Source organism: Xenopus laevis, chromosome 5L, assembly GCF_017654675.1.
Source record: "Xenopus laevis strain J_2021 chromosome 5L, Xenopus_laevis_v10.1, whole genome shotgun sequence".
Classification (NCBI taxonomy): Eukaryota; Metazoa; Chordata; class Amphibia; order Anura; family Pipidae; genus Xenopus; species Xenopus laevis.
This window is the reverse complement of record NC_054379.1, coordinates 168,422,839-168,447,721: the sequence shown is the minus strand read 5'-3', so window position 1 is coordinate 168,447,721 and position 24,883 is coordinate 168,422,839. Positions and strand designations below refer to the sequence as shown.

The 24,883-nt window shown below is 43.8% G+C and overlaps 1 protein-coding gene across 6 annotated transcripts in view; it reads left to right on the top strand.

Annotated features, from left to right (window-relative positions):
- The first annotated feature begins 1,284 nt into the window (after window positions 1-1,284).
- otof.L (otoferlin L homeolog) overlaps window positions 1,285-24,883 on the top strand; it is a 96,920-nt gene continuing 73,321 nt past the window's right edge. For 5 of the 6 annotated variants that reach the window (XM_041563645.1, XM_041563643.1, XM_041563646.1 and 2 more), the window contains exons 1-2: window positions 1,285-1,458; window positions 13,216-13,274. In XM_041563645.1, coding sequence (XP_041419579.1) covers window positions 1,380-1,458; window positions 13,216-13,274 — 138 coding nt within the window. In that variant the 5' untranslated portion in view covers window positions 1,285-1,379. The remainder of the gene's footprint in view (window positions 1,459-13,215; window positions 13,275-24,883) is intronic. The other variant, XM_041563644.1, reaches the window with a different exon arrangement.

Here is a 24,883-nt window from a genome sequence, read left to right as displayed (position 1 = left end):
GGCTGAAGAGTTAAATTGTTTTGTAAAATGAATAAAATAAATCTGTACAATGAAGTGTGAGCTCAGCGCTGCCACCTCATGGGCACCGGGGGCACAACACAGGGAACGTCAGCAGGAAACACAATGTAACATTTATATTAGGGGCAGAATTAATGGAGTGAAATGAAGGGGAGTCGCTTAATACCCACAGGGGGCGACAGTCCAACTAAACATTCCCCTCACTCTCTATAGTTGCTACAAGCTGCCCATACATTATATATATATATATTATATACAGACTGGCACATTCCCACTCATATCTCTGTGCTGTGGATATTGGTTCCTTTGTTCATTGGGCAGATCAGAAACTTCATGATTAGGGCCAGTGATTGGTGCATCAGCTGATAAGGAACTGGGCCCCTATAGGGCCACATATAGTCACCCTCTTGTCTTACTACTCACTGGGCTACAGTTACTGCCCCTTCCCTAGACACCACCTTGTCCAACTAGTGCCACTTTCCCCTCCAGCGCCAGTGCCCCCTCTAGTACCAGTGCCCCCTCCAGTGCCAGTGTCCCCCCTCCAGTGCCAGTGTCCCCTCCAGTGCCAGTGTCCCCCCTCCAGTGCCAGTGTCCCCCCTCCAGCGCCAGTGTCCCCCTCCAGCGCCAGTGCCCCCTCCAGTGCCAGTGTCCCCCCTCCAGTACCAGTGTCCCCCCTCCAGCGCCAGTGTCCCCCCTCCAGTGCCAGTGTCCCCCCTCCAGTGCCAGTGTCCCCTCCAGTGCCAGTGTCCCCCCTCCGGTGTCAGTGTCCCCTCCAGTGCCAGTGTCCCCCCTCCAGTGTCAGTGTCCCCCTCCAGCGCCAGTGCCCCCCTCCAGTGCCAGTGCCCCCCTCCAGTGCCAGTGCCCCCTCCAGTGCCAGTGTCCCCCTCCAGTGCCAGTGTCCCCTCCAGCGCCAGTGTCCCCCTCTCCTGACACCCCGTTGCCTTACTCCAGTCAGTACACAGGCAGGCAGACCATACACTGTGGCCACACAAACAAGATGATGCAGCACAACTGTAAGTCTCACGATACCATTAAATACAGATTCCCTGGGCTCTGGGGCATCACATAGAGAACTTGTCCGGCACTTGTAACCCGGTTACACAGAGCTGACGGGCGCAGCTATAGGGCTGGGGGTACAGATTGGTCCCTGTGCAGATGGTGGGGGCTGAGAGGCAGAGGAGGGAGCTAGGGGCTGATATTTGCTGCAATAGGAGGGAGAGGGGAAGGGGCAGAGAGTGGAGCTCAATGAGTGACAGAGGGGGGAGGAGATTAACACAGAACGGCCCCCTCCTCAATAGCAGAGACTAGAGCAGCTCATCAGTCTCACCCCGAGGATTCGATTGTCAGCTCAGCCCCCCAGCATGGCCCTCATTGTGCATCTCAGGACTGTGACCGAGCTGCGGGGGAGAGGGGACAGAATTGCTAAAGTCACGTTCAGAGGTACATTTATTGTATGGGGGGGCTGCAGGTGGGGGGCACGAGTGGGAAAACTTCTTTACAGCTTTGGTGCAGGGAGTTGCAGGGAGTTGCAGGTGGGACCCCCTTTTCACTGACCATTGCCCCATGATGTAGTTATTAAGGGCATCAGCAGTGAGAGGGTTAAATTAACTGCCTCGCTGGAGTTTGGGCAGAGGGGCCCCTGGCACTGCAGTTTATGTGACTTGTGCTTGAGGGGCCCCTGTGCAGTCTGTGGCCCCAGGACTAGTGAATGGGACCTTTGTATTTGTTGCACCTTCAACTCTCTCTGGTCCAACCCCAGGCTCTTATTCTATTCTACTGATATAATAGTAACTGACAGGCACAATGCTGGGCACGGGGCGTGTTTGCCCAAAGAATAAAGTCAGCGGCCGAGTATTGTGCCAATGTGCCCTATGGGGGCATCACCTGGGGTCTCGCTGGCACAGGAATGGGGGACCCACAGCTGCCCAAACTGCATTATAAGATGTGCTGCTACGGAAATAATGGACATTATAGTGATAATGGACATTACTGTATATTAATGTATATTAGTGTATTATTATATATTAGTGTATTACTGTATATTAGTGTATATTACTATATATTAGTGTATTACTGTATATTATTATATATTAGTGTATTACTGTATATTACTGTATATTAGTGTATTACTGTATATTACTATATATTAGTGTATTACTGTATATTACTGTATATTATTGTATATTACTGTATTACTGTATATTATTGTATATTACTGTATATTACTGTTGTATATGTAGCAAGTAGAGTGTCTGGCGTTGCCAATAATAGAGTGTCAGTCTCCCTGATCCCTAACATAGAATGGGGTGTCACCTGATGAAATAGAATAGGGTGAAGATGAGTTGATGTTGGGGTGAGTTGGGGGGATCCAGTATCATTAGCTGAGCTGTCATTGGCTCCTTTGTGAATATGGGACAAGTTCAGAACCGACTTGTTACTGTGTGTGACCCAATTCCCCCGCACCCCCCCACTTTCCTTATCCCTCTCATTTGGGCACATTGACTCTGTGTTGGGCTCAGTCTATCTGAGGATATTGTGGGGGTGAGAAAATAAACGTGTCTGCTTGTTGGGGTAACTGATTGTGAGGGGGAGTTCTAGTAGCCTTGGAAGAGCAGTCAGTGGCCAGCAGTAAGTGCCAAGGCTAATAACCCAATGTCCCCAGTAGAGAAGTGAGATACAGAGGCGGCTGTGGAACTGGGGGTTCCAGATCGTACAGAAGATATTTGGGGGCTGTACAGTGGCAAGAAACTAAATTAATGAGTGGAGTCAATATTGTGATAAATACAATAACGTGAGCTCCTATAAGTGTCGATCTGTGGGTTTGATATTGGACCCGAGGTGTGTGCAATAAATGTGCTTATTATACAAGACATATACTGTATAGTGCGCTCTATAGAGTCTGGTTATTATACAGGACATATACTGTATAGTGCGCTCTATAGAGTCTGGTTATTATACAAGACATATACTGTATAGTGCGCTCTATAGAGTCTGGTTATTATACAAGACATATACTGTATAGTGCGCTCTATAGAGTCTGGTTATTATACAAGACATATACTGTATAGTGCGCTCTATAGAGTCTGGTTATTATACAAGACATATACTGTATAGTGCGCTCTATAGAGTCTGGTTATTATACAAGACATATACTGTATAGTGCGCTCTATAGAGTCTGGTTATTATACAAGACATATACTGTATAGTGCGCTCTATAGAGTCTGGTTATTATACAAGACATATACTGTATAGTGCGCTCTATAGAGTCTCTGGGTTGTGATGATTGTGCTGCTTTGTGATTGGATGAAGTTGATCTATGGGAAAATTCTGATTTTCAATTAAAAGGTAAAACAAAATGTAGCCTTGATTTATCCCCATGTCTCACGGAAAATATAAATGTGTAGAATATTTCTTCATTTTAGTTGTATTCAGGGTCACCAGTAGGAATTAGCTGCACTCACCTGCCCAGGGGCCCAAATTATTAACCCACTGGTCTCCTGGGCTCCTGGGAGGAGGGACCTGCCAACACGTACAATTGGGGGTCAATTAAATATCTAATAATATCTAATATCCTTATCATTTACAGTAGGGGGTACATTATCCCTTATAATACATGAGTGATACTCAGAGTTCCCTGTATAACTCAGCCTGCAGCCTTGTGCCTTTATATGGTCACAGAACAACCCCTCAGTGACTTCTAATATCCTTATCATTTACAGTAGGGGGTACATTATCCCTTATAATACATGAGTGATACTCAGAGTTCCCTGTATAACTCAGCCTGCAGCCTTGTGCCTTTATATGGTCACAGAACAACCCCTCAGTGACTTCTAATATCCTTATCATTTACAGTAGGGGGTACATTATCCCTTATAATACATGAGTGATACTCAGAGTTCCCTGTATAACTCAGCCTGCAGCCTTGTGCCTTTATATGGTCACAGAACAACCCCTCAGTGACTTCTAATATCCTTATCATTTACAGTAGGGGGTACATTATCCCTTATAATACATGAGTGATACTCAGAGTTCCCTGTATAACTCAGCCTGCAGCCTTGTGCCTTTATATGGTCACAGAACAACCCCTCAGTGACTTCTAATATCCTTATCATTTACAGTAGGGGGTACATTATCCCTTATAATACATGAGTGATACTCAGAGTTCCCTGTATAACTCAGCCTGCAGCCTTGTGCCTTTATATGGTCACAGAACAACCCCTCAGTGACTTCTAATATCCTTATCATTTACAGTAGGGGGTACATTATCCCTTATAATACATGAGTGATACTCAGAGTTCCCTGTATAACTCAGCCTGCAGCCTTGTGCCTTTATATGGTCACAGAACAACCCCTCAGTGACTTCTAATATCCTTATCATTTACAGTAGGGGGTACATTATCCCTTTATAGTCAGTGTATAGAGGGTGTATTTGTTACATTTGGCTGTGGGACAGGAGTCTGCACTGTGTAACCTGATGTTGTTGCAGTTTCACACCATTCCCTCGGCTTCACATGTCGTGGGCATCCCAGGATACAGTTAATTACACCCACGAGAGCCCGGCACTGACTATCACTTACCTGAGCACTTGCCCATAATCACTTTGTAGCCACTAGTCAGCCGAGTGTAACCAGCAGGTTAATGAGGGCAGATACTTAGTTGTTAGTTATATTAGTGGAAGCAGAAACACAGGGAAGGCAAATTGTATTAAGGGGGTTACAGGTGTGACTGGGGGTACAGAGAGGAAGAGGAATCCCCGAGGTTCCATGTGTAATTATGGGGTGTAATTATGGGGTGTAATTATGGGGTGTAATTATGGGGCAGGAGAATTAGGGAATAATCTCTGGGATTGTGTCGGCAGGAAATTAATGACATTCCCAGGGAAGACGTGATCGCCGCAGCCTGTAATGATCAAAGGAGCAGAAAGAGGCAAAACGTCTCACTCAGAAGTTAATTAAAGAACTAAATCTCCTTTATTGGCCAGTGTTGCTCTAGTCCCGGCACTTCATCCGCAGCCCAATACTGACAGCACTGAGGGGCCAATCAGCTCTTCCCAATCCAGACTCACTTTATGGGGCCCCTGAGCATTAGTCTCATGAAACTGGGAAAGTTTATGTTTGGCCCTATGTCTGGGAGATATATATATATATACAGTATATATGTGTATATGTATAATCTGCAGCTTCTGCTACTTGTTTAACTACAACTCCCACTATCCCTGGGCACTAAAGTCTGTAGGCTGAATTATAAATGTGGGGCCCCTGCAGGTTATTTTACCCCAAGTCCCTCCATTCCTATGGGCAGCGGCACTTCTCATCCCCAGTGTGGCAGGAGGGCATGCGGGGGCAGGAGGGCAGGAGGGGGGCAGGAGGGCATGCGGGGGCAGAAGGGCAGGAGGGGGGCAGGAGGGCATGTGGGGGCAGGGGGGCAGGAGGGCATGCGGGGCAGTTCTACACTGATCTCTTAGGCTGGGGGCCACTGCACGGGACAATTAGGCTGGAACATTTGCTTTGTGAGCTCTCAGGGGGGTCTGACACATACGAGGGGGCCGCTATTGGGCTTGTTACTTATTTATGGGCCGAGGCTCCTTTTCTAGGGCAGTTACTGACGTCTCAGAATTACTGATGAGAGAAACCGGATCAAGTGAAAGGCAACATTTCCCAATCTTGATCTTATCTAATTCTCTGCCCAACTGGGTCAGACCAATAAGCAGCAGCTGCACAGAGATAAGATCTCCCCTGTTCTGTCCAGTGGTGGAATTGTCCAACTTTCTGTCCTGGGCCCCCTACTGTCTCATTATTGCCCTGGGTATGGGGCCAACTGTGCAAAAGACTGAACCAATGGAATCATACTAGTCTGGGAGCCAATCAGCTGCTTGCATTAAACAGGGGATAGATAATTGCTGGCTGGTTGCTATAGGTTACTGCACCAGGGACTAGTGTGGGTCATCCATATACCTGGAAGTATAGGTATTCCCCTGTACTAAGCACAATTCAGCAGGAACAGTCCCTAAGTTTGCTCATAGTCTGTACAGAGAGATCCCATAAAACTATGGCAGTATAGGTATTCCCTGTACTAAGCACAATTCAGCAGGAACAGCCCCTAAGTTTGCTCATAGTCTGTACAGAGAGATCCCATAAAACTATGGCAGTATAGGTATTCCCTGTACTAAGCACAATTCAGCAGGAACAGTCCCTAAGTTTGCTCATAGTCTGTACAGAGAGATCCCATAAAACTATGGCAGTATAGGTATTCCCTGTACTAAGCACAATTCAGCAGGAACAGCCCCTAAGTTTGCTCATAGTCTGTACAGAGAGATCCCATAAAACTATGACAGCATAGGTATCCCCTGTACTAAGCACAATTCAGCAGGAACAGTCCCTAAGTTTGTTCATAGTCTGTACAGAGAGATCCCATAAAACTATGGCAGCATAGGTATTCCCCTGTACTAAGCACAATTCAGCAGGAACAGCCCCTAAGTTTGCTCATAGTCTGTACAGAGAGATCCCATAAAACTATGACAGCATAGGTATTCCCCTGTACTAAGCACAATTCAGCAGGAACAGCCCCTAAGTTTGCTCATAGTCTGTACAGAGAGATCCCATAAAACTATGGCAGCATAGGTATCCCCTGTACTAAGCACAATTCAGCAGGAACAGCCCCTAAGTTTGCTCATAGTCTGTACAGAGAGATTCCATAAAACTATGACAGCATAGGTATTCCCCTGTACTAAGCACAATTCAGCAGGAACAGTCCCTAAGTTTGCTCATAGTCTGTACAGAGAGATCCCATAAAACTATGGCAGCATAGGTATTCCCTGTACTAAGCACAATTCAGCAGGAACAGTCCCTAAGTTTGCTCATAGTCTGTACAGAGAGATCCCATAAAACTATGGCAGCATAGGTATTCCCTGTACTAAGCACAATTCAGCAGGAACAGCCTGTATGCTGAGTAGAATGTTCTGGTTGTGTAGTTAGTGGCACAGTGTAATACAGCCATTGAATTCATAGACAAGTAAAATACAGTGGATGAGACTGGCAGCACTAACCTATTATTGTTGTATTTATTGCTAATGAAGCATTAATTGTGCGGTTCCCTCTCTACACCTGACAGTTGTGTTACATTGTTGCAGTTTCAGCTCTTGTGTCAGACACAGCAAATAATTTCCATGTCAATACACAGCCGCTCATGTACCGGGAGGAACCGAAAGGAAATTGTATCTCAGAGAGATTGAATTATTCATAGTGAAGCTGCTTGTGAGAAACATTAGTGAAGGTATAAAATAGTGTGAGTAACGTGATCACCCCCAGCGCTTACATCTACCCCTTGTAATTAATTCAGTGCCAGGCCTGGGCCAACATCTCTATAAATGGACCCCATTATCAGCCTCTGTACTCTGTAACCCCCATATCATATATGCACAGACAGTTGGTGTTGGTGCTGGTGTTGGTGCTGGTGTTGGTGCTGGCATTGGTTCTGTTGTTGGTGCTGGTGTTGGTCTTGGTGATGGTGTCGGTGCTGGTGTCGGTGCTGTTGTCGGTGCTGGTGTCGGTGCTGGTGTCGGTGCTGGTGTTGGTAGTGCTGGTGTTGGTCTTGGAGATAGAGTTGGTGCTGGTGTTGGTGCTGGTGTTGGTGCTGGTGTTGGTGCTGGTGTTGGTGCTGGTGTTGGTCTTGGTGATGGTGTTGGTGCTGGTGTTGATGCTGGTGTTGGTGCAGGTATTGGTGCTGGTGTTGGTCTTGGTGCTAGTGTTGGTGTTGGTGCTGGTGTTGGTGATGGTGTTGGTCTTGGTGCTGGTGTTGGTCTTGGTGCTGGTGTTGGTCTTGGTGCTGGTGTTGGTCTTGGTGCTGGTGTTGGTGTCAGTGCTGGTGTTTGTGCTGGTGTTGGTCTTGGTGATAGTGTTGGTGCTGGAGTCTGTGAGGTGTTGGGGAATGAGGAGAAGATTTTGGGAGGAATGTGGAGGTTGATCTCTTATCTGCCTGGCACATTCCCTCACTTCCTGCTATTTCTTCCTTACTTCCTGTTGTTACTTTCCCGCTTCCTGTTGTTACTTCCCCACTTCCTGCTGTTAATTGTTATTTGAATCTCACACAATCATGTTATAAAGTTCAGTGCAACTAAATTTCGAGAGAAATGAGCCGACGTCCGTTCTGGACTCGTCCCGACCCTGATTGGCCAAATGAAGTCGCTGAGAGAAGGGTCAGACTCGGAACCTTCAAATTTATTCCAGGATTTGCTGTTAAATTGACACATTTTGGTTCATTGGTTGGACCACCCTTGTGGGGTCTCCCCTGAGTACTAACTGGGTGTGTGATATTATTGGTACCCCAAGTACTGGGCTCAGTGAGGCTGAAGTCTGGCAAGTTACACTGTCAACTTAATTAGTAGCGACGTAAACTGGGGACTTGTTGGTTGGTGCTGGTTGATCAGACTAAAGAGTGGGATACTTGTCCAATCAATACTTGGTTGCAGTAGGTTGGATAATTAGTAGGCTGGATAATCCAATGGTTAGGGTTGAGGCAGTTAGTAGGTTGGATAATCCAATGGTTGGGGTTGAGGCAGTTAGTAGGTTGGATAATCCAATGGTTGGGGTTGAGGCAATTACTAGATTGGATAATCCAATGGTTGGGGTTGATGCAGTTAATTAGTAGGTTGGATAATCCAATGGTTGGGGTTGAGGCAGTTAGTTATTAGGTTGGATAATCCACTGGTTGGGGTTGATGCAGTTAGTTAGTAGGTTGGATAATCCAATGGTTGGGTTTGCTGCAGTAAGTTAGTAGGTTGGATAATCCAATGCTTGGGGTTGAGGCAGTTAGTAGGTTGGATAATCCAATAGTTGGGATTGATGCAGTTAGTTAGTAGGTTGGATAATCCAATGCTTGGGGTTGAGGCAGTTAGTAGGTTGGATAATCCAATAGTTGGGATTGATGCAGTTAGTTAGTAGGTTGGATAATCCAATGGTTGGGGATGATGCAATTAGTTAGTAGGTTGGATAATCCAATGGTTGGGATTGATGCAGTTAGTTAGCAGGTTGAATAATCCAAGTAGTGGCACTGGCAGGTCAATAAGTGGGGGATTTATTTAAACAATACCATTAGGTAATTAGTCAGGGGTTAAATAATCCACTCAGGACAACCGGCAGGTTAAATTACTCCAGTTTGATGGTAATTACAGTTAAATTATTCCAAGTAGTAGGATTAGACTAGGGCCCCACAGGGGCAGAAATCAGTATAACCCCCGACCACTAGTCACTGAGGATTGAGGGTCACCTTTTATACTCAGGATGTAATGGGGTAAATAATATTCCAACTGCCTGTGCTCCCTGCTGGTCTATAACTCTGGACATACCATGAGCCTTAGTGTTCCCTAAACATTTTACTGGTTACCCATATGCCCCCTGCTTTGTGTTGTTTCCCCTGCCCTCACTTACCTGTTACTGTTTGTATTTACACTGATAGTGGAGAACTTTGTGTACTCATTAGTTATTGGTAATGTTACTATGGCAACAAGGGCCAGTAATAATATAGCCTAGTTATCAAACCCTTGGTATAGTCCAGCTAAAAACACTGTCACTCATCTGTTACAATATATGGTTAATGGATCACTTTGTGTCTAACATTGTTCTCTGGGGGTTCCAGACAAGAAATACCATCTACACTATATACATATATACTGTATATATATATATATATCTATATATATCTATCTATATATATATATATATATATATATATATATATATATATATATATATCTATATCTATATATCTATATCTATATATATATATCTATATATATATATATATATCTATATATATATATATATATATATATCTATATATATATATATATATATATATATATATATATATATATATATATATATATATATATATATATATATATATATATTGTAAGGCTTATGGGAAATACACAGTACAGGGCTCTATCCCCCATAATAGGCGTATCCCCCAACATTCCCTTTATATAGGGACTTATGGGAAATACACAGTACAGGGCTCTATCCCCCACTGTGCAGGGCTATGGGGCTGAAGACCCAGCATAAAGGGAAACAGTGGCCTAAATAACAGTGGGCTATAGAACTGGCAGAGAAATAATGATAATATTCTTATAGAAGCGACAGGATTTGTTAGAAAGTCTAAATGGGGAATCATCTGCTCCATTTGCTGTTTATTTGCCTCCCTCCTTTGTTTCACCCTTTACGTCTCACAAGAGAAACATCAATTTAGGATGCTCCCAAATTCTCTGCCACGGGGAGGACACAATGAATGGATGTCACAATCGCTGTCACGCTGTGATCCCTCGGGCGCCACAGGACAGTCATATTGTCTCTTCCTCAAACCCTCAAACGTTTTATTTCCCGGTGTAATTGTCCCGCTCAAGGCTGATTACTCTCGTCTCTCTCTCTATTGATTTGCACATGGTTTAATATTGCAGGGATTCTGGGGTTCACTGTGTTTATTGGTTACCCCGGTATAATAGCATGTACCCATGTTCAACATGTACTATAGATACAGGTATACGTTATCCGGAAACCTCTTATCCAGAAAGATCTGATAGATTCCATTTTAATCAAATTATTCAGAATTTTAAAAAGAATTTCCATTTTTCTTTGAAATAATAAAACAGTCCAATTAACTAATCCTTATTGGAGACAAAATTGGGTTTATTTAATGTTTCCATTATTTTTTTAGTAGATTTAAAGCAGGGATCCCCAACCTTTTGAACCCGTGAGCAACATTCATAAGTAAAAGGAGTTGGGGAGCAACACAAGCATGAAAAATGTTCTTGGGGAGCCAAATAAGTGCTGTGATTGGCCATTTAGTAGCCCCTGGTGGATTGTCACCCTACATTGAGGTTCTGTTTGGCAGTACAACTGCTTTTTATACAACCAAAACTTGCCTCCAAGCTAGGAACTCAAAAATTAGTACCTGCTTTGAGGCCACTGGGAGCAACATCCAAGGGGCTGGAGAGTAACATGTTGCTCACGAGCTACTGGTTGGGGATCACTGATTTAAAGTATGGAGATCCAAATTACAAAACTATCCCGTATCCAGAAACCTCAGGTCCCAAGCTTTTTTTTTTTATCTGTGCCAAATCCTATTCACGGAATTCTAAAGGGGAGCAGAATCTATAGGGGTGTCTGCCAATCGCTCTGTATTCAGCGGGACCCCAAAAGTAGCCAATGAAGGATGATAATGGGGATAGGTTACCCCAGAAAATGACCGATATATCCAGATACCCTGCAGAATGGCTTGAATCTCTGCTTGGAATAATTCCGGCAGCCGTTCTATTCTCTTGAAAGGATTTTATTTGAGTGTTTTACCGAGGCCTCTAGGGTGGCAGTTTTGTTGGCAATTATTACAGCAGGACTCGCAGCCTCTGACAAGTAAAGATTCAACTGAAAGCCAATGAAACATTTCTACTTACAGCCTTTGTACTAATGAGGGACATGAAACTGCCCGTTCTGTGGCTTCTCTGCAGAAACATAAGAGCAACTGCCACTTCCCTGACACATTCACTGAGCAGAGAGCCGGCAATATTTCCTGCTAATTATATGGGGGAATGAATGGAGGTGGGAAGGGGATTCCTCCCGAGTGTAACAGAGGCTGAAACGTTCTGTAAAGATAAGAGCAAAGGGAACGTAAAGCAGAGAATTAATAATGAAGGAGAGATGATCCACAAACAATTAATGTTTCACTGCATCCGCTGCACATTTATGTGCATTGGCTCTCTGCTTAATTGTGTGTATATAATATAATATATGATAATAATAATAGTAATAATAATAATATTTTTAATTATTAATGACCTGTACTGATCTATGGATGGGACCCAGCACTATGGGGTGACATCGGAGGACTAATAATACAAATAAAACAAAGGAACAAATTTAAAAAGGCACAGGTATGGGACCTGTTATCCAGAATGCTCAGGACTTGGGGTTTTCCAGAGAGGAGATGCTTCGGTAATTTGGATCTTCATACTAGAAATCAATTAAACATTAAATAAACTCCATTAGGATCAAGTAGCGGGATGGGATCCCTTATCCAGAAACCCATTATCCAGAAAGCTCTGGATTACAGAAAGGCCGTCTCCCATAGACTCTGTTTTATCCAAATTTTAAAAAATGATTTCCTTTTTCACAGCAGCTTGTACTTGATCCCAACTAAGATATAATTAATCCTTATTGGAAGCAAAATCAGCCTATTGGCTTTATTTCATGTTTATACAATGTTCTAGTAGACGTAAGGTATGAAGATCCAAATTACAGAAAAATCCATTATCTGGAAAAACCGAAGCCCAACACATTCTGGATAACAGGTCCCATATCTGTAATAATAAAACAGTCGCTTGTACTTGATCCCAACTAAGATATAATTAATCCTTATTGGAAGCAAAACCAGCCTATTGGCTTTATTTCATGTTTATACGATGTTCTAGTAGACGTAAGGTATGATCCAAATTGTGAAAAGATCCATTATCCAGAAAACCCCTGGTCCCAACCATTTTGGATAAAAGGTCCCATACCTATACATGAATGTTGTCTTACTTATTAAAAAAAAAAAAATCAGAATACAGGTATGGGATCCGTTATCCGGAAAGCTCCAAATTACAGTAAAGCCGTCTCCCATTGACTCTGTTTTATCCAAATTTTAAAAAATAATTTCCTTTTTCCGAGTAATAATAAAACAGTCGCTTGTATTTGATCCCAACTAAGATATAATTAATCCTTATTGGAAGCAAAATCAGCCCATTGGGTTTATTTAATGCCTAAAATATTTTTTAATAAAATTATGGAAAGATCCGTTATCCGGAAAACAACAGGTCCCGAGCATTCTGGATAACAGGTCCCATACGTGCACAAGGTATTGTTTTATTATTACAGAGAAAAAGACCGTAATTCTGAGCTTTCTGGATAACAGGTTTCCACATAACGGATCCCATACCATAGATTTTAACTTAATGTAGAGCCATTACTATTTATTTACAGATCCCTGTGGGGGTTGTATAATGTGTGGGGGTTATATATATATATATATACCTTGTGCATCTAATTATAATGCTGGTCGCTAAGGTAACGGTTATCATGTGATAATGAAATGAATATTCAGAACAATTTCTAAAATTTTTCCTCATTCCTCACGTCCCATTGACAAGTTTCACCCATGTCTTTCCAGGGCAGTCGTTCTACACTCGGGTGCTGGAGAACTGCGAGGATGAGGCCCACATTGATGAGGTACAGTACCAGGGAATGGATCTCCCTCTATTATTGACACAAGTCTTCTGATATTTCTGGTTACAGTAGAGGGTCCAGCTTCATATATTTTCAATACACCATCAGTCTCTTCAGGGGCAGGGTGTCTATGGTTGTCTTCTGCACCCACAATGCCGGGCAGTTCCCATGACATATATAGCTGATATAGTGGAGACCTTCCTAGGGGGAGTCAAGGCTTCCTACAAACCAGAGGATCTCACTAGGGTTCCTATTATTCAGTCTCAATACCATAAGGTTCTTCTTCTGGGTGTTGGTCACTAGAGTTCCTATTATTCAGCCTCAATACCATAAGGTTCTTCTTCTGGGTGTTGGTCACTAGGGTCCTTATTATTCAGCCTCAATACCATAAGGTTCTTCTTCTGGGTGTTGGTCACTAGGGTCCTTATTATTCAGCCTCAATACCATAAGGTTCTTGTTCTGGGTGTTGGTCACTAGGGTTCCTATTATTCAGCCTCAATCCATAAGGTTCTTCTTCTGGGTGTGGGTCACTAGGGTTCCTATTATTCAGCATCAATACCATAAGGTTCTTCTTCTGGGTGTTGGTCACTAGGGTTCCTATTATTCAGCCTCAATACCATAAGGTTCTTCTTCTGGGTGTTGGTCACTAGAGTTCCTATTATTCAGCCTCAATACCATAAGGTTCTTCTTCTGGGTGTGGTTCACTAGGGTCCTTATTATTCAGCCTCAATACCATAAGGTTCTTCTTCTGGGTGTGGGTCACTAGGGTTCCTATTATTCAGCCTCAACACCATAAGGTTCTTCTTCTGGGTGGTGGTAACTAGGTTTCCTATTATTCAGCCTCAATGCCATAAGGTTCTTCTTCTGGGTGTTGGTCACTAGGGTCCTTATTATTCAGCCTCAGGGTCGCCATCACGGTACTCCTGTACAGGGCCCGGGCCTTAAGGGGGGCTCAGCTGTGCTGCACTTTTTGAAAGAGCCAGACCCCCCCCATTGACAGCGCCGAAGCCACGCTGCCTCTTCTCAAGTCCCGAACCGTTGAAAAGCTGAAGTCCAGAAGTGCCGAAACGACCCGAAGTCACGAAAATAGACGAAGTTAAAGTGTTGAAGCCACAAGTTCAGTTCTACTTTTTTTAAACCCCTGGCCACTAAGGTATTATTTAAATACTCTATAGGCCCCTGCCACCAATGTTTTTTTTAAACTTGCAGGGGGCCCTAACCACCAATGTTCTTGTACAAACTTTTATGGGGGGCTCTGGTGCAATTGTTTATTTCTATTTATGGGGGGGGGGCACTGACCACCAATGATTTTTTTTAACTTGTAGGGGGGGCTGGTCACCAATGTTTTTTTAAAAAACTTTTATGTGGGACCCTGGCCATCAATTTTCTTTTTTTTTTTAATTATTAGGGGGCCCTGACCACCAATGGCTTTTTATAACTTGTGAGTGAGGGGGTTTACCAATTTTAGTACTGGTGTGGACTTTTTACTGTGGTGGGGGCAGGATCTGGGGTAGTGCTTGGGGGCAGGATTAGGGGTGGGCAGGGACCAGGGGGCCCAGAAAATTTTGGGCCTGTGATTTCTGATGGCGGCCCTGTTCAGCCTCAATTCCATAAGGTTCTTCTTCCGAGTGTTTCTACATTAGGCCAAAGCCCATGGTCACTATCTCAACATTGAGGGGAATATGGTTCTACAGTCTCTCACTTTGACTATTCATTGGTCCTTTTCCCTGGTGTCTTCATTTCAGCCCTCCTTTCAGGTTTCTTCTCTCTGTCAACCAAAGGGCAGTGTCAGATTTGGGAACCCACCAGGATGCCTTAGAACTTGCCATCATTTCTTTCCCCAAATTATTCCCGGCTCTTCCTTTTTTCTCTAGTTCTGTGGTGTCTCTCATTTCTAATTTCTTCTTTACTTTCTTCACCCCCATTTAGTCTTTTCCTCCGCCTTCTGCCCTTCTCTTATCCTTTCCCCTCATTTGTTTCTCTTCCATTTTATCTTTATCTTCTCACTGATAGAGTGAACTGTGAGAGTACAGGGAACCGATACCTGGAAAATGAGGGAGTTTTCATCATGGACCAATCTGACCCTGAAGAGGAGACAGTTCTGCGAGTTCTGGGATGTTCTGGTCACAATGACGGAATGTTCTGATCAGTTCTGATATGACACAGGGCTTGGAGACATGGAGAGTATTGCTGAACCCTGATAAATAATACATTAGTTTGCACTTACCCTTTATTTCTCACTTTCACATGGATTGCATTACTGATCTCTGGAGGCCATGGAAAAGAATAGACTATATTATGAGAGAGGTGGAGGCAGCACAATCCTCACAATTGGCACCTGCTTTTCAGTTGAGTTAAATGTTCATTAGCTCCTCGTAGAGAGTTCCGGTGGCCATATACAGGCTATTAATCTTTCTAGACCAAATCTGCAGCTTATTGGCCCATGTATGATGCCAGAAGATGGGCCTGAGATCTGGACAAAATTGGCTTGATATTGCTCAATCAGGTTTTATTTTCCAGTGGATCGAGGATGGTACCTGTGTGTTGATGATGTCCTTGATCCGTTGGCCTCCATAGCTGCAATTGTGATGTGACCCTTGGCCTGAGGACTAACTGATGATATTGCCCTACTCAAGGTGGACCAGTGAAAGATCCGATCATTTGCCAACTGCATCATGAGCAGATCTTCGTGTGTGTGTGGCCTTTTCAATAGGGGCCTGGCAATCCCATCTGCAGTCTTGAGGGCAGAAATATCTAAAGGTTGACCAATATTTATTGAAATTGTTTATATCTCCTGGGCCCCCTGCAGCCTCAGGGTCTGATTCCTCTGTAGTTAGGCCCCTGCTTGAGGGGGTTGGGGAGATATAAATCCGGGTGTTTTTTGGCTTTTAGCTGTTTTTGACCATCTGACAGCCTTTAAATGCCAAGGAACTAAGGACCATCATTACCCAACAGCTGAGAATACAAAGGTTGGCGCCTGTATCTACTGACAGTTGTAGCCATTGGCCAGTTGTACATTTTGTACCATTTTTGTTTCCTGGGGGTCCTGTAGGCGATCACTTGGGGGTCAGAACACAAGATCAGAGGAGGAAATAACAAAGGTTTGGAGTATAATTAATTATAATTAATAATAAATATGGGACCAATGCCCCAGTGACCAGGAAAGGAGGCAGCGAGTGTCACTACTTCATCCACCGGAACAACTGCCGATTGCCTTGATCCTGCCGTAGCGACAGGGAAGGGGGGTGGGGCGGTGCGTCTGATCTGAAATATTTAAAGCTGAGTAAATATCCGAATCCTAATGAGCTGCGGGGCTGAGTGTTGTGTAAGGCTGGCGAGGCCATTCATACCCAGTAAATTTACTGTTGATCAACAATAACTCCCAGCATCTGAGAACTGTAGTTGTGCAACAGCCGACCGCTGACTTATATGACTAATATGGCCAGTGTTATGTGTCGGGGCAGAAAGTAATTTCCCGCTGCAACGATCGCATCTCTTTTATTCCAGCGCAGTTGCTATTTGGGCTTACGGTGTATTTAATTCCATGCAACTGAGGTTGCTGGGAGTTGAACGGCAGAGGCACACGCGGCTATTTCAGGAGATTAGTCGTCCATTGACAAATCGCTTCTTCTTCTTCTTCGGGCGACTAATCTCCCTGAACTGCCTTCCCGCTGGCTAGAATGTAAATCGGTGTCGGGATGTCGCTCGGAAAACACTTCATTTTCCAAAGTCGCCCGAAGTTGCTTCAAAAGGAAAGTTCGGGCGACTTCTGCAAGCCGACGCGATCCGAGTGCCATCCCGCTGGCGATTTACATACTAGCCGGCGGGAAGGCAGTTTGCGGAGATCCGAAGAAGTCGCCCGAAGAAGAAGCGATTTGTTAATGGTTGACTAATCTCCCGACATAGTAGTGTATGTCTCTGCCCTTAGGGGTACAGAGCTCTTTGTTACTTTAGCTTTAGGCATCTGATTACTGACCCTGTTCCCTATAGAGCACCCCACTTCTGGATTGGGATATTACATAGGCCCTGGCATTTCAAATACACAGACCCAAACAGCCCCCCAACAACCCAATGTATAGTGACTGTCTATGGCACCTTAAAGCAGCCCTCTACTGATTGCCAGTCCAGGCCTGGAGCACCCCATTATCTCTGGTTTCTTTGTATTCCCCATATTCAACAGGGGGTTTAATATGGGGAATACAACCCCCCATATTATTAGTGATCCCACCTTAACCTTTTACAATAGAAGATTTTGCTGGAGGCTGAGGAAGCCAGTGGGAACCCCACCCAAACTGTTTTAAACCCAGAAGCAGGGATAACTTTCCCTTTAATCTCAGCAATGTGAAGCCAACAGCGAATTTGACCCGTTTCGATTCACCCAAAATTCGCCGCCGGCGGAAATCCGCCGATTCCCATTAAAGTCTATGGGCTTCAAAAACAGTTTGACGCGCTGCAATTTTTTTTTTCCGGACGCGCAACACAAGTCAAGTCTTTGGCCGTCATTTCCACGGCAAAACAAGGCGAAAATATTCGTCCATCCCTCAACAGCGTTTCCTGCCGGTGTTTGTTTAATGTTTGTGTTTGTATAATGCTCTGCACTCTGGTATGAGTATATAAATATATATATATATATATATATATTGCTGTAGAGTGTCAGCATTGCTGCTTTATATCACAGAGCAATAATGTATTTATGTTGCTGCAGTTGGAAGACGTGTTCTTTTTTACACTTAATCTTCTCCATATATTTCTATAAGAAATGAACATATTTATATTATATTATACAGGGTCCTATAAAACACATCATGTCCTATTTGTGGCTGCTGGGCGTGGCTAGAGGGGATGCTGGGAAATGTAGTTCAATAAACTAGAAAGGGAACGGCGTTGACTTTTAACAAAGGGGTCATATTTCAGCATTGTGAGGTGGAATTCACAAGTAACAAAGGAATTGAATCCACCCCCCGGTGACTAATCAGCAATTCATTGAGATGCCGCAGACTCAAGTGCTTTCTGTGCAGCCATGCGTCTAAATTCATTCAATGAAACCATCAAGTGTCAGGCAGAGGATTACAGGCAGGAGGGTGTGAGTTGGATCCCAGGGATTCTGGGAATAATAGTCCATTTGCTGCACAGAACTCACAGGGTTAAATCATTTATTATTAAACTGCACTCGGCACATTTATTTTATGTTCTCTCTGAGCCGAGACCTGAGGAATCACTTTGGGTTATTGGGCCCCACTGCTGCCCTGGAACTTGTCCTTATATTTATTGTCTTATTATTTATTATATATTGGACTGTCAGTCACACAAGAGACTGGGGCTCTCGCTGGTTCTGATCGTCGCTCACAAACGGGTCGGTGTCTCTTTAGTGAATATAAAGAGTAAATAAATATATATATACAGTATATACAGCTTGCACTGCTCTCATTAGATCATCGTATCCATTTATACAACATTCTGGCACATTATATCACAGACAGGTAAATGTAACGGTGAGAGGGGAGTCTCGTGCGTAAATGAGCCTGGAACCCTGGAACCTGTATATTATACTCAGCATTGATCTAATAGACCTAACAGAGTGTCTGTATAATGAAGCAGCTGAGGGGTTAATGTTCGGGGAATCACTGGTGTAAATGTTAGAAGTAAAGGTGACCGTACACAGGGAAATGTCGCCAAACACACGGAGATGTCGCCAAACACACGGAGATGTCGCCAAACACACGGAGATGTCGCCAAACACACGGAGATGTCGCCAAACACAGGGAGATGTCGCCAAACACACGGAGATGTCGCCAAACAAGCCGATCTCACGTTGATGTGCGTAATATTGGGTTGATCCGATCCTGGGCTCTAGGGCCCAACAATCAAATCAGACTGCAGGGCATACGGGCGGTCAGATCACGGGACTGTATCAATGAAACGCTGCAGCCGCAATCCAACGGAATTTTTTAACCTGCCCAATCAACATCTGGCCGAAAGTCGACGATACCCGTTGGATGGCCCCACACATGGGCCAATAAACTGCCGACTCTGCAGCTTTTATTGGGGGCCTTAATTTGTAACATCAACATAAAGTACTGGTTTTGCACTGCTGTCTCTGACTCTTGAATCATTGTATCTGATGCTCCCCCAGCCACTTCCCACAATGCACATCCTGTCCCAGGTCGGCTGGTTCTGCACATCAATAATCAATAGAGTCCGTGTATCAGGGGCAGAACCGTATTTGTACAATGGGATTGAGCAGCCAATAGGAGTGGAGCCGGAGTGATATATCACTGTCAGTTCTCCCTCAGATCAATGACTATTGAACCCACGCAGACTAATCAAGTGCCGTCCCCTTGGGCCGAGGATCAACATGTTTAGCATTTCCCCAGCGAGTGACGACACAATGGAGCGGCTGCTAATGAGGAAATATGTTTATTTGTAAAGATTTTAGTTCCCCTTCATTAAACCGGTTTTAGAAAGTGGAAGGAAGAGGGAGAACAGTGACGGGACATCAGTGAGACAGCGAGGGGCAGATGTATTAGTGCAGAACAGCGAGTCCTCACTCCCGTGAGCTTCACTTAATGAGCAGTTAATGATTCATGAGCCGACACTACAGTGACGCTAATGAACTGACAATTCACTTCCCAACAAACAAAAAGAGAAGCGCTTGCCCCTGAGCTGTTGTTGTTGAACTACATTTCCCAGCATCCCCCGGGGCCTCATACCACACAGATTATACAACGTATGGGGAATAAAAGGCCAATCCTGGCATTTTGTTACTGGAGCTGATACAGTAGAGAAACTGTCACATTTACTTATTACTGGTTTCTGTTCTGCAGAGAAACACTGGGAATTCAGCTCACCTTTAAATGAACTGTCAGTATGATGTAGAGAGGGATATTCTGAGACAATTTGCAATTGGTTTTCGTTTTTTATTATTTGTGGTTTTTTACTTATTTAGCTTTTTATTCAGCAGTTTACAGTTTCATCCCTCCGGTTGCTAGGTCCCAATTCCCCCTAGCAACCATGCACTGATTAGAAGAAGAGACTGGAAAATGAATAGGAGAGACCTGAATAGAAAGATGAGGAATAAAAAGTAACAATAACTAGGGATGCCCCGGATCCACTATTTTGGATTCAGCCGAACCCCGGAATCCTTCGTGAAAGATTCGGCCGAATACTGAACCAAATCTGAATTTGCATATGCAAATTAGGGGTGGGAAGGGAAAAAAATCTTATAAGTCATGCGATTTCTCTCCCCGCCCCTAATTTGCATATGCAAATTAGGATTCAGATTTGGTTCGGCTGGGAAGAAGGATTCGGCCGAATCTGAATCCTGCTGAAAAAGGCCGAATCCTGGCCAAATCCCGAACTGAATCCTGGATTCGGTGCATCTCTAACAATAACAATACATTTGTAGCCTCACAGATCATTTGTTTTTTTAGAAGGGGTCAGTGACCCCCATTGGAAAACTGAAAAGAATTAGAAGAAGGCAGCAAATATTTCAAAATAAAAAATGAAGACCAATTGAAAAGTGTACCTAAAAGTTAAGTAAAATGTGAACGTCCCCTTGAAGAGAAAGTGTCCTATGACCATTTAATAAGTCAAGGCTTCCCAGTTTCTTGCAGTTTTATTAAAGCCATAGATTATCAGCTGTATACTTGTTCCCCTAATTGCCCCTTGTGTTGTGCAGTTAGTTGTAAGAGCCATTGCTGTTGAAAGCAGTTTCTTTGCACTGCTGGTTGTGACTAATGAAACAATGTAGCCGACGTCAGCTGATTGAAGGATGTGGAATGTTGATAGATTGTTTGAAGAGTTATAAGCCGATAAAGCAGAGCAGCTGATACATTTGGTAGTGGTCATGTTGGTGTAGAAGCAGTGCAGTGGGCGGGGCATCGGTCCCACACAACTGTCGGTTTTAACTAAAACAAGAAAAGAGATAAAAATCAAGAGCCGCTTCTTATGCTCCTCTCTGTGCTACCAGATTTGCCCAGAACCCCCTTCTCTCTGAGATAAAGAACAAGCCCAGATATTGATCTTTTATCTTATATATTTATTTATATACAGGGAGTTCTCATTCCTGTGGGAAACAAACAATACAAATCTGATCAAACCAACCCAAGTTTATTCTTTGTCTCACTGACACATCGATGAGAGAAGGAAAGAAATACAAGAGTTCAGTGCCAGACACTAATCACAACCAGCAGGAACCCCCCCGACATCAAGGAGAGGAAGGAAGTCTAAAAGCAGGAAAGAAACTTAGGGGCTGTTCCTGCTGAATTGTGCTTAGTACAGGGAATACCTATGCTGCCATAGTTTTATGGGATCTCTCTGTACAGACTATGAGCAAACTTAGGGGACTGTTCCTGCTGAATTGTGCTTAGTACAGGGAATACCTATGCTGCCATAGTTTTATGGGATCTCTCTGTACAGACTATGAGCAAACTTATGGGACTGTTCCTGCTGAATTGTGCTTAGTACAGGGAATACCTATGCTGCCATAGTTTTATGGGATCTCTCTGTACAGACTATGAGCAAACTTAGGGACTGTTCCTGCTGAATTGTGCTTAGTACAGGGAATACCTATGCTGCCATAGTTTTATGGGATCTCTCTGTACAGACTATGAGCAAACTTAGGGACTGTTCCTGCTGAATTGTGCTTAGTACAGGGAATACCTATGCTGCCATAGTTTTATGGGATCTCTCTGTACAGACTATGAGCAAACTTAGGGGACTGTTCCTGCTGAATTGTGCTTAGTACAGGGAATACCTATGCTGCCATAGTTTTATGGGATCTCTCTGTACAGACTATGAGCAAACTTATGGGACTGTTCCTGCTGAATTGTGCTTAGTACAGGGAATACCTATGCTGCCATAGTTTTATGGGATCTCTCTGTACAGACTATGAGCAAACTTAGGGACTGTTCCTGCTGAATTGTGCTTAGTACAGGGAATACCTATGCTGCCATAGTTTTATGGGATCTCTCTGTACAGACTATGAGCAAACTTAGGGACTGTTCCTGCTGAATTGTGCTTAGTACAGGGAATACCTATGCTGCCATAGTTTTATGGGATCTCTCTGTACAGACTATGAGCAAACTTAGGGGACTGTTCCTGCTGAATTGTGCTTAGTACAGGGAATACCTATGCTGCCATAGTTTTATGGGATCTCTCTGTACAGACTATGAGCAAACTTAGGGGACTGTTCCTGCTGAATTGTGCTTAGTACAGGGAATACCTATGCTGCCATAGTTTTATGGGATCTCTCTGTACAGACTATGAGCAAACTTAGGGACTGTTCCTGCTGAATTGTGCTTAGTACAGGGAATACCTATGCTGCCATAGTTTTATGGGATCTCTCTGTACAGACTATGAGCAAACTTAGGGGCTGTTCCTGCTGAATTGTGCTTAGTACAGGGAATACCTATGCTGCCATAGTTTTATGGGATCTCTCTGTACAGACTATGAGCAAACTTAGGGACTGTTCCTGCTGAATTGTGCTTAGTACAGGGAATACCTATGCTGCCATAGTTTTATGGGATCTCTCTGTACAGACTATGAGCAAACTTAGGGACTGTTCCTGCTGAATTGTGCTTAGTACAGGGAATACCTATGCTGCCATAGTTTTATGGGATCTCTCTGTACAGACTATGAGCAAACTTAGGGGCTGTTCCTGCTGAATTGTGCTTAGTACAGGGAATACCTATGCTGCCATAGTTTTATGGGATCTCTCTGTACAGACTATGAGCAAACTTAGGGGACTGTTCCTGCTGAATTGTGCTTAGTACAGAGAATACCTATGCTGCCATAGTTTTATGGGATCTCTCTGTACAGACTATGAGCAAATTTAGGGACTGTTCCTGCTGAATTGTGCTTAGTACTGGGAATACCTATGTTACGTAAGTTTTCAATAACAGCATCATATGTCATTTAAATGTAATTGTAAAGCAACAATGGACATTTGTTTTGCTTACTGACACTTACTACTTCTCTGTAAGTCGCTGAGTTAGTTTAACTAGTCACCATGAGCTCTGTATAAACAACCCCTGCCCTTTATCCAGATTCTTTGGACGTTTTTTGGTTCCAGATAAGCAGCAGTCCATTATACAGGGGGTTGAGAATCTGATTATCTGCCTCCCAGGAAACAGGATGATAGAAAAATGGAGGAGCTTCAGTTTCTCTATTTTACAAGGAAGGGATACTGTCCCTTTAATATTTCCATTATACAGGGAGGATGGGAATTAAACAAATAAGGGTAAAGTGGCCCTTTAAATTCTGCTTTTCCCTCCGGCAGCCAATTAGTGTGTAAGCTCCCCAGCCGAAGTAACCGCAACATGAAGCTTTCTGGAATAATTGGATCCGTAAAGCAATGGCATCAATTAACTGCCCGAGGGTGAACTGCTGGCCCCGACTGTGAGTAAAGATACGGGTTCCCTTGTCCAAATGTAACAGCAGTGCAGGGGGGACAGATTGTGTTAATAATAATGTGATATTGACTCTCCCACGACTTGAGGCATTGAGTCAATATCATATTATTATTAATAATAAAAATAACATGGTTTTTTATAAAGTGCCAACATATTCCGCAGCGCTGTACAATAAACATACAGATTTACATACAAAACAACCAAGAGGCAAAAGGTGAAGAGGAGCCTTCCCAAAAGAGCTCACAATCTAATAAGTGGTCAATAGGGGATGCTGGGAGTCGTAGTATATGTGACAGCCAATAGGGAGGATAGAATGAGCAGGAAGAAGCAGAAGAGGAGGGAGAGCAGAGCAATTAGAGTGAGTGGCCGCTGTTCTGTCAGTACAAAGTGTCAGCTCTTGTCGCTGAAGGATCAGACGTGCGCTGAATACTGAGAGTCTGGGGCTGGAGATTCAGAGAAGGAAAAGAAATGAATAAAATCACATTGTGTCTGTGTTTGGCTTCTTTGTCGCACATTTCTGATGCTCATTAACCCCCGCCTTGTCTGTTGTAAACTCCAATCTCCTGTATGTCTCCTCACATGAGCAAACACTCACACTCACATGAGCACACACTCACATGAGCACACACTGACATGAGCAAACACTGACATGAGCAAACACTCACATGATCAAACACTCACATGAGCAAACACTTACACGATTAAACACTCACATGAGCACACACTCACACTCTCCTCTCACACTGACAAGTCTCTCCAGAGCACTTTCCCTACATTATTACTGTACCCCCTTATCTACCACTGAGCCTGGCACAGCCTGGGGGGCTTCCATGTAACTCAGCCCCCATTATTATTATTATAATTATTATTATTATTATTATTATTATTATTATTATTGCAGCTTCTGCCCCTTCCTGACACTGACAAGCTGCAAATTCATCAATTCCCAATTAATAATAATGTGACTTCTCCTCACCCCCAGTTTGGCTGCTCAGTTTGGGGGTACAGGAGAGAACAAGTGCAGCAATACCATCTTTATCCTCTGGGTGGGGCTGCAGACTTCTCATTGGCTTCACTAACTGGGCCACTTCTCTGTGAGCTGTTCCAGGACAGACAGGCTGTTGTTTAACTACAACTCCCATATACCTCAACCTGGCCTCTTGTTCATTACTTGGCTTTGTGCTTTATAATTGGCTGCTG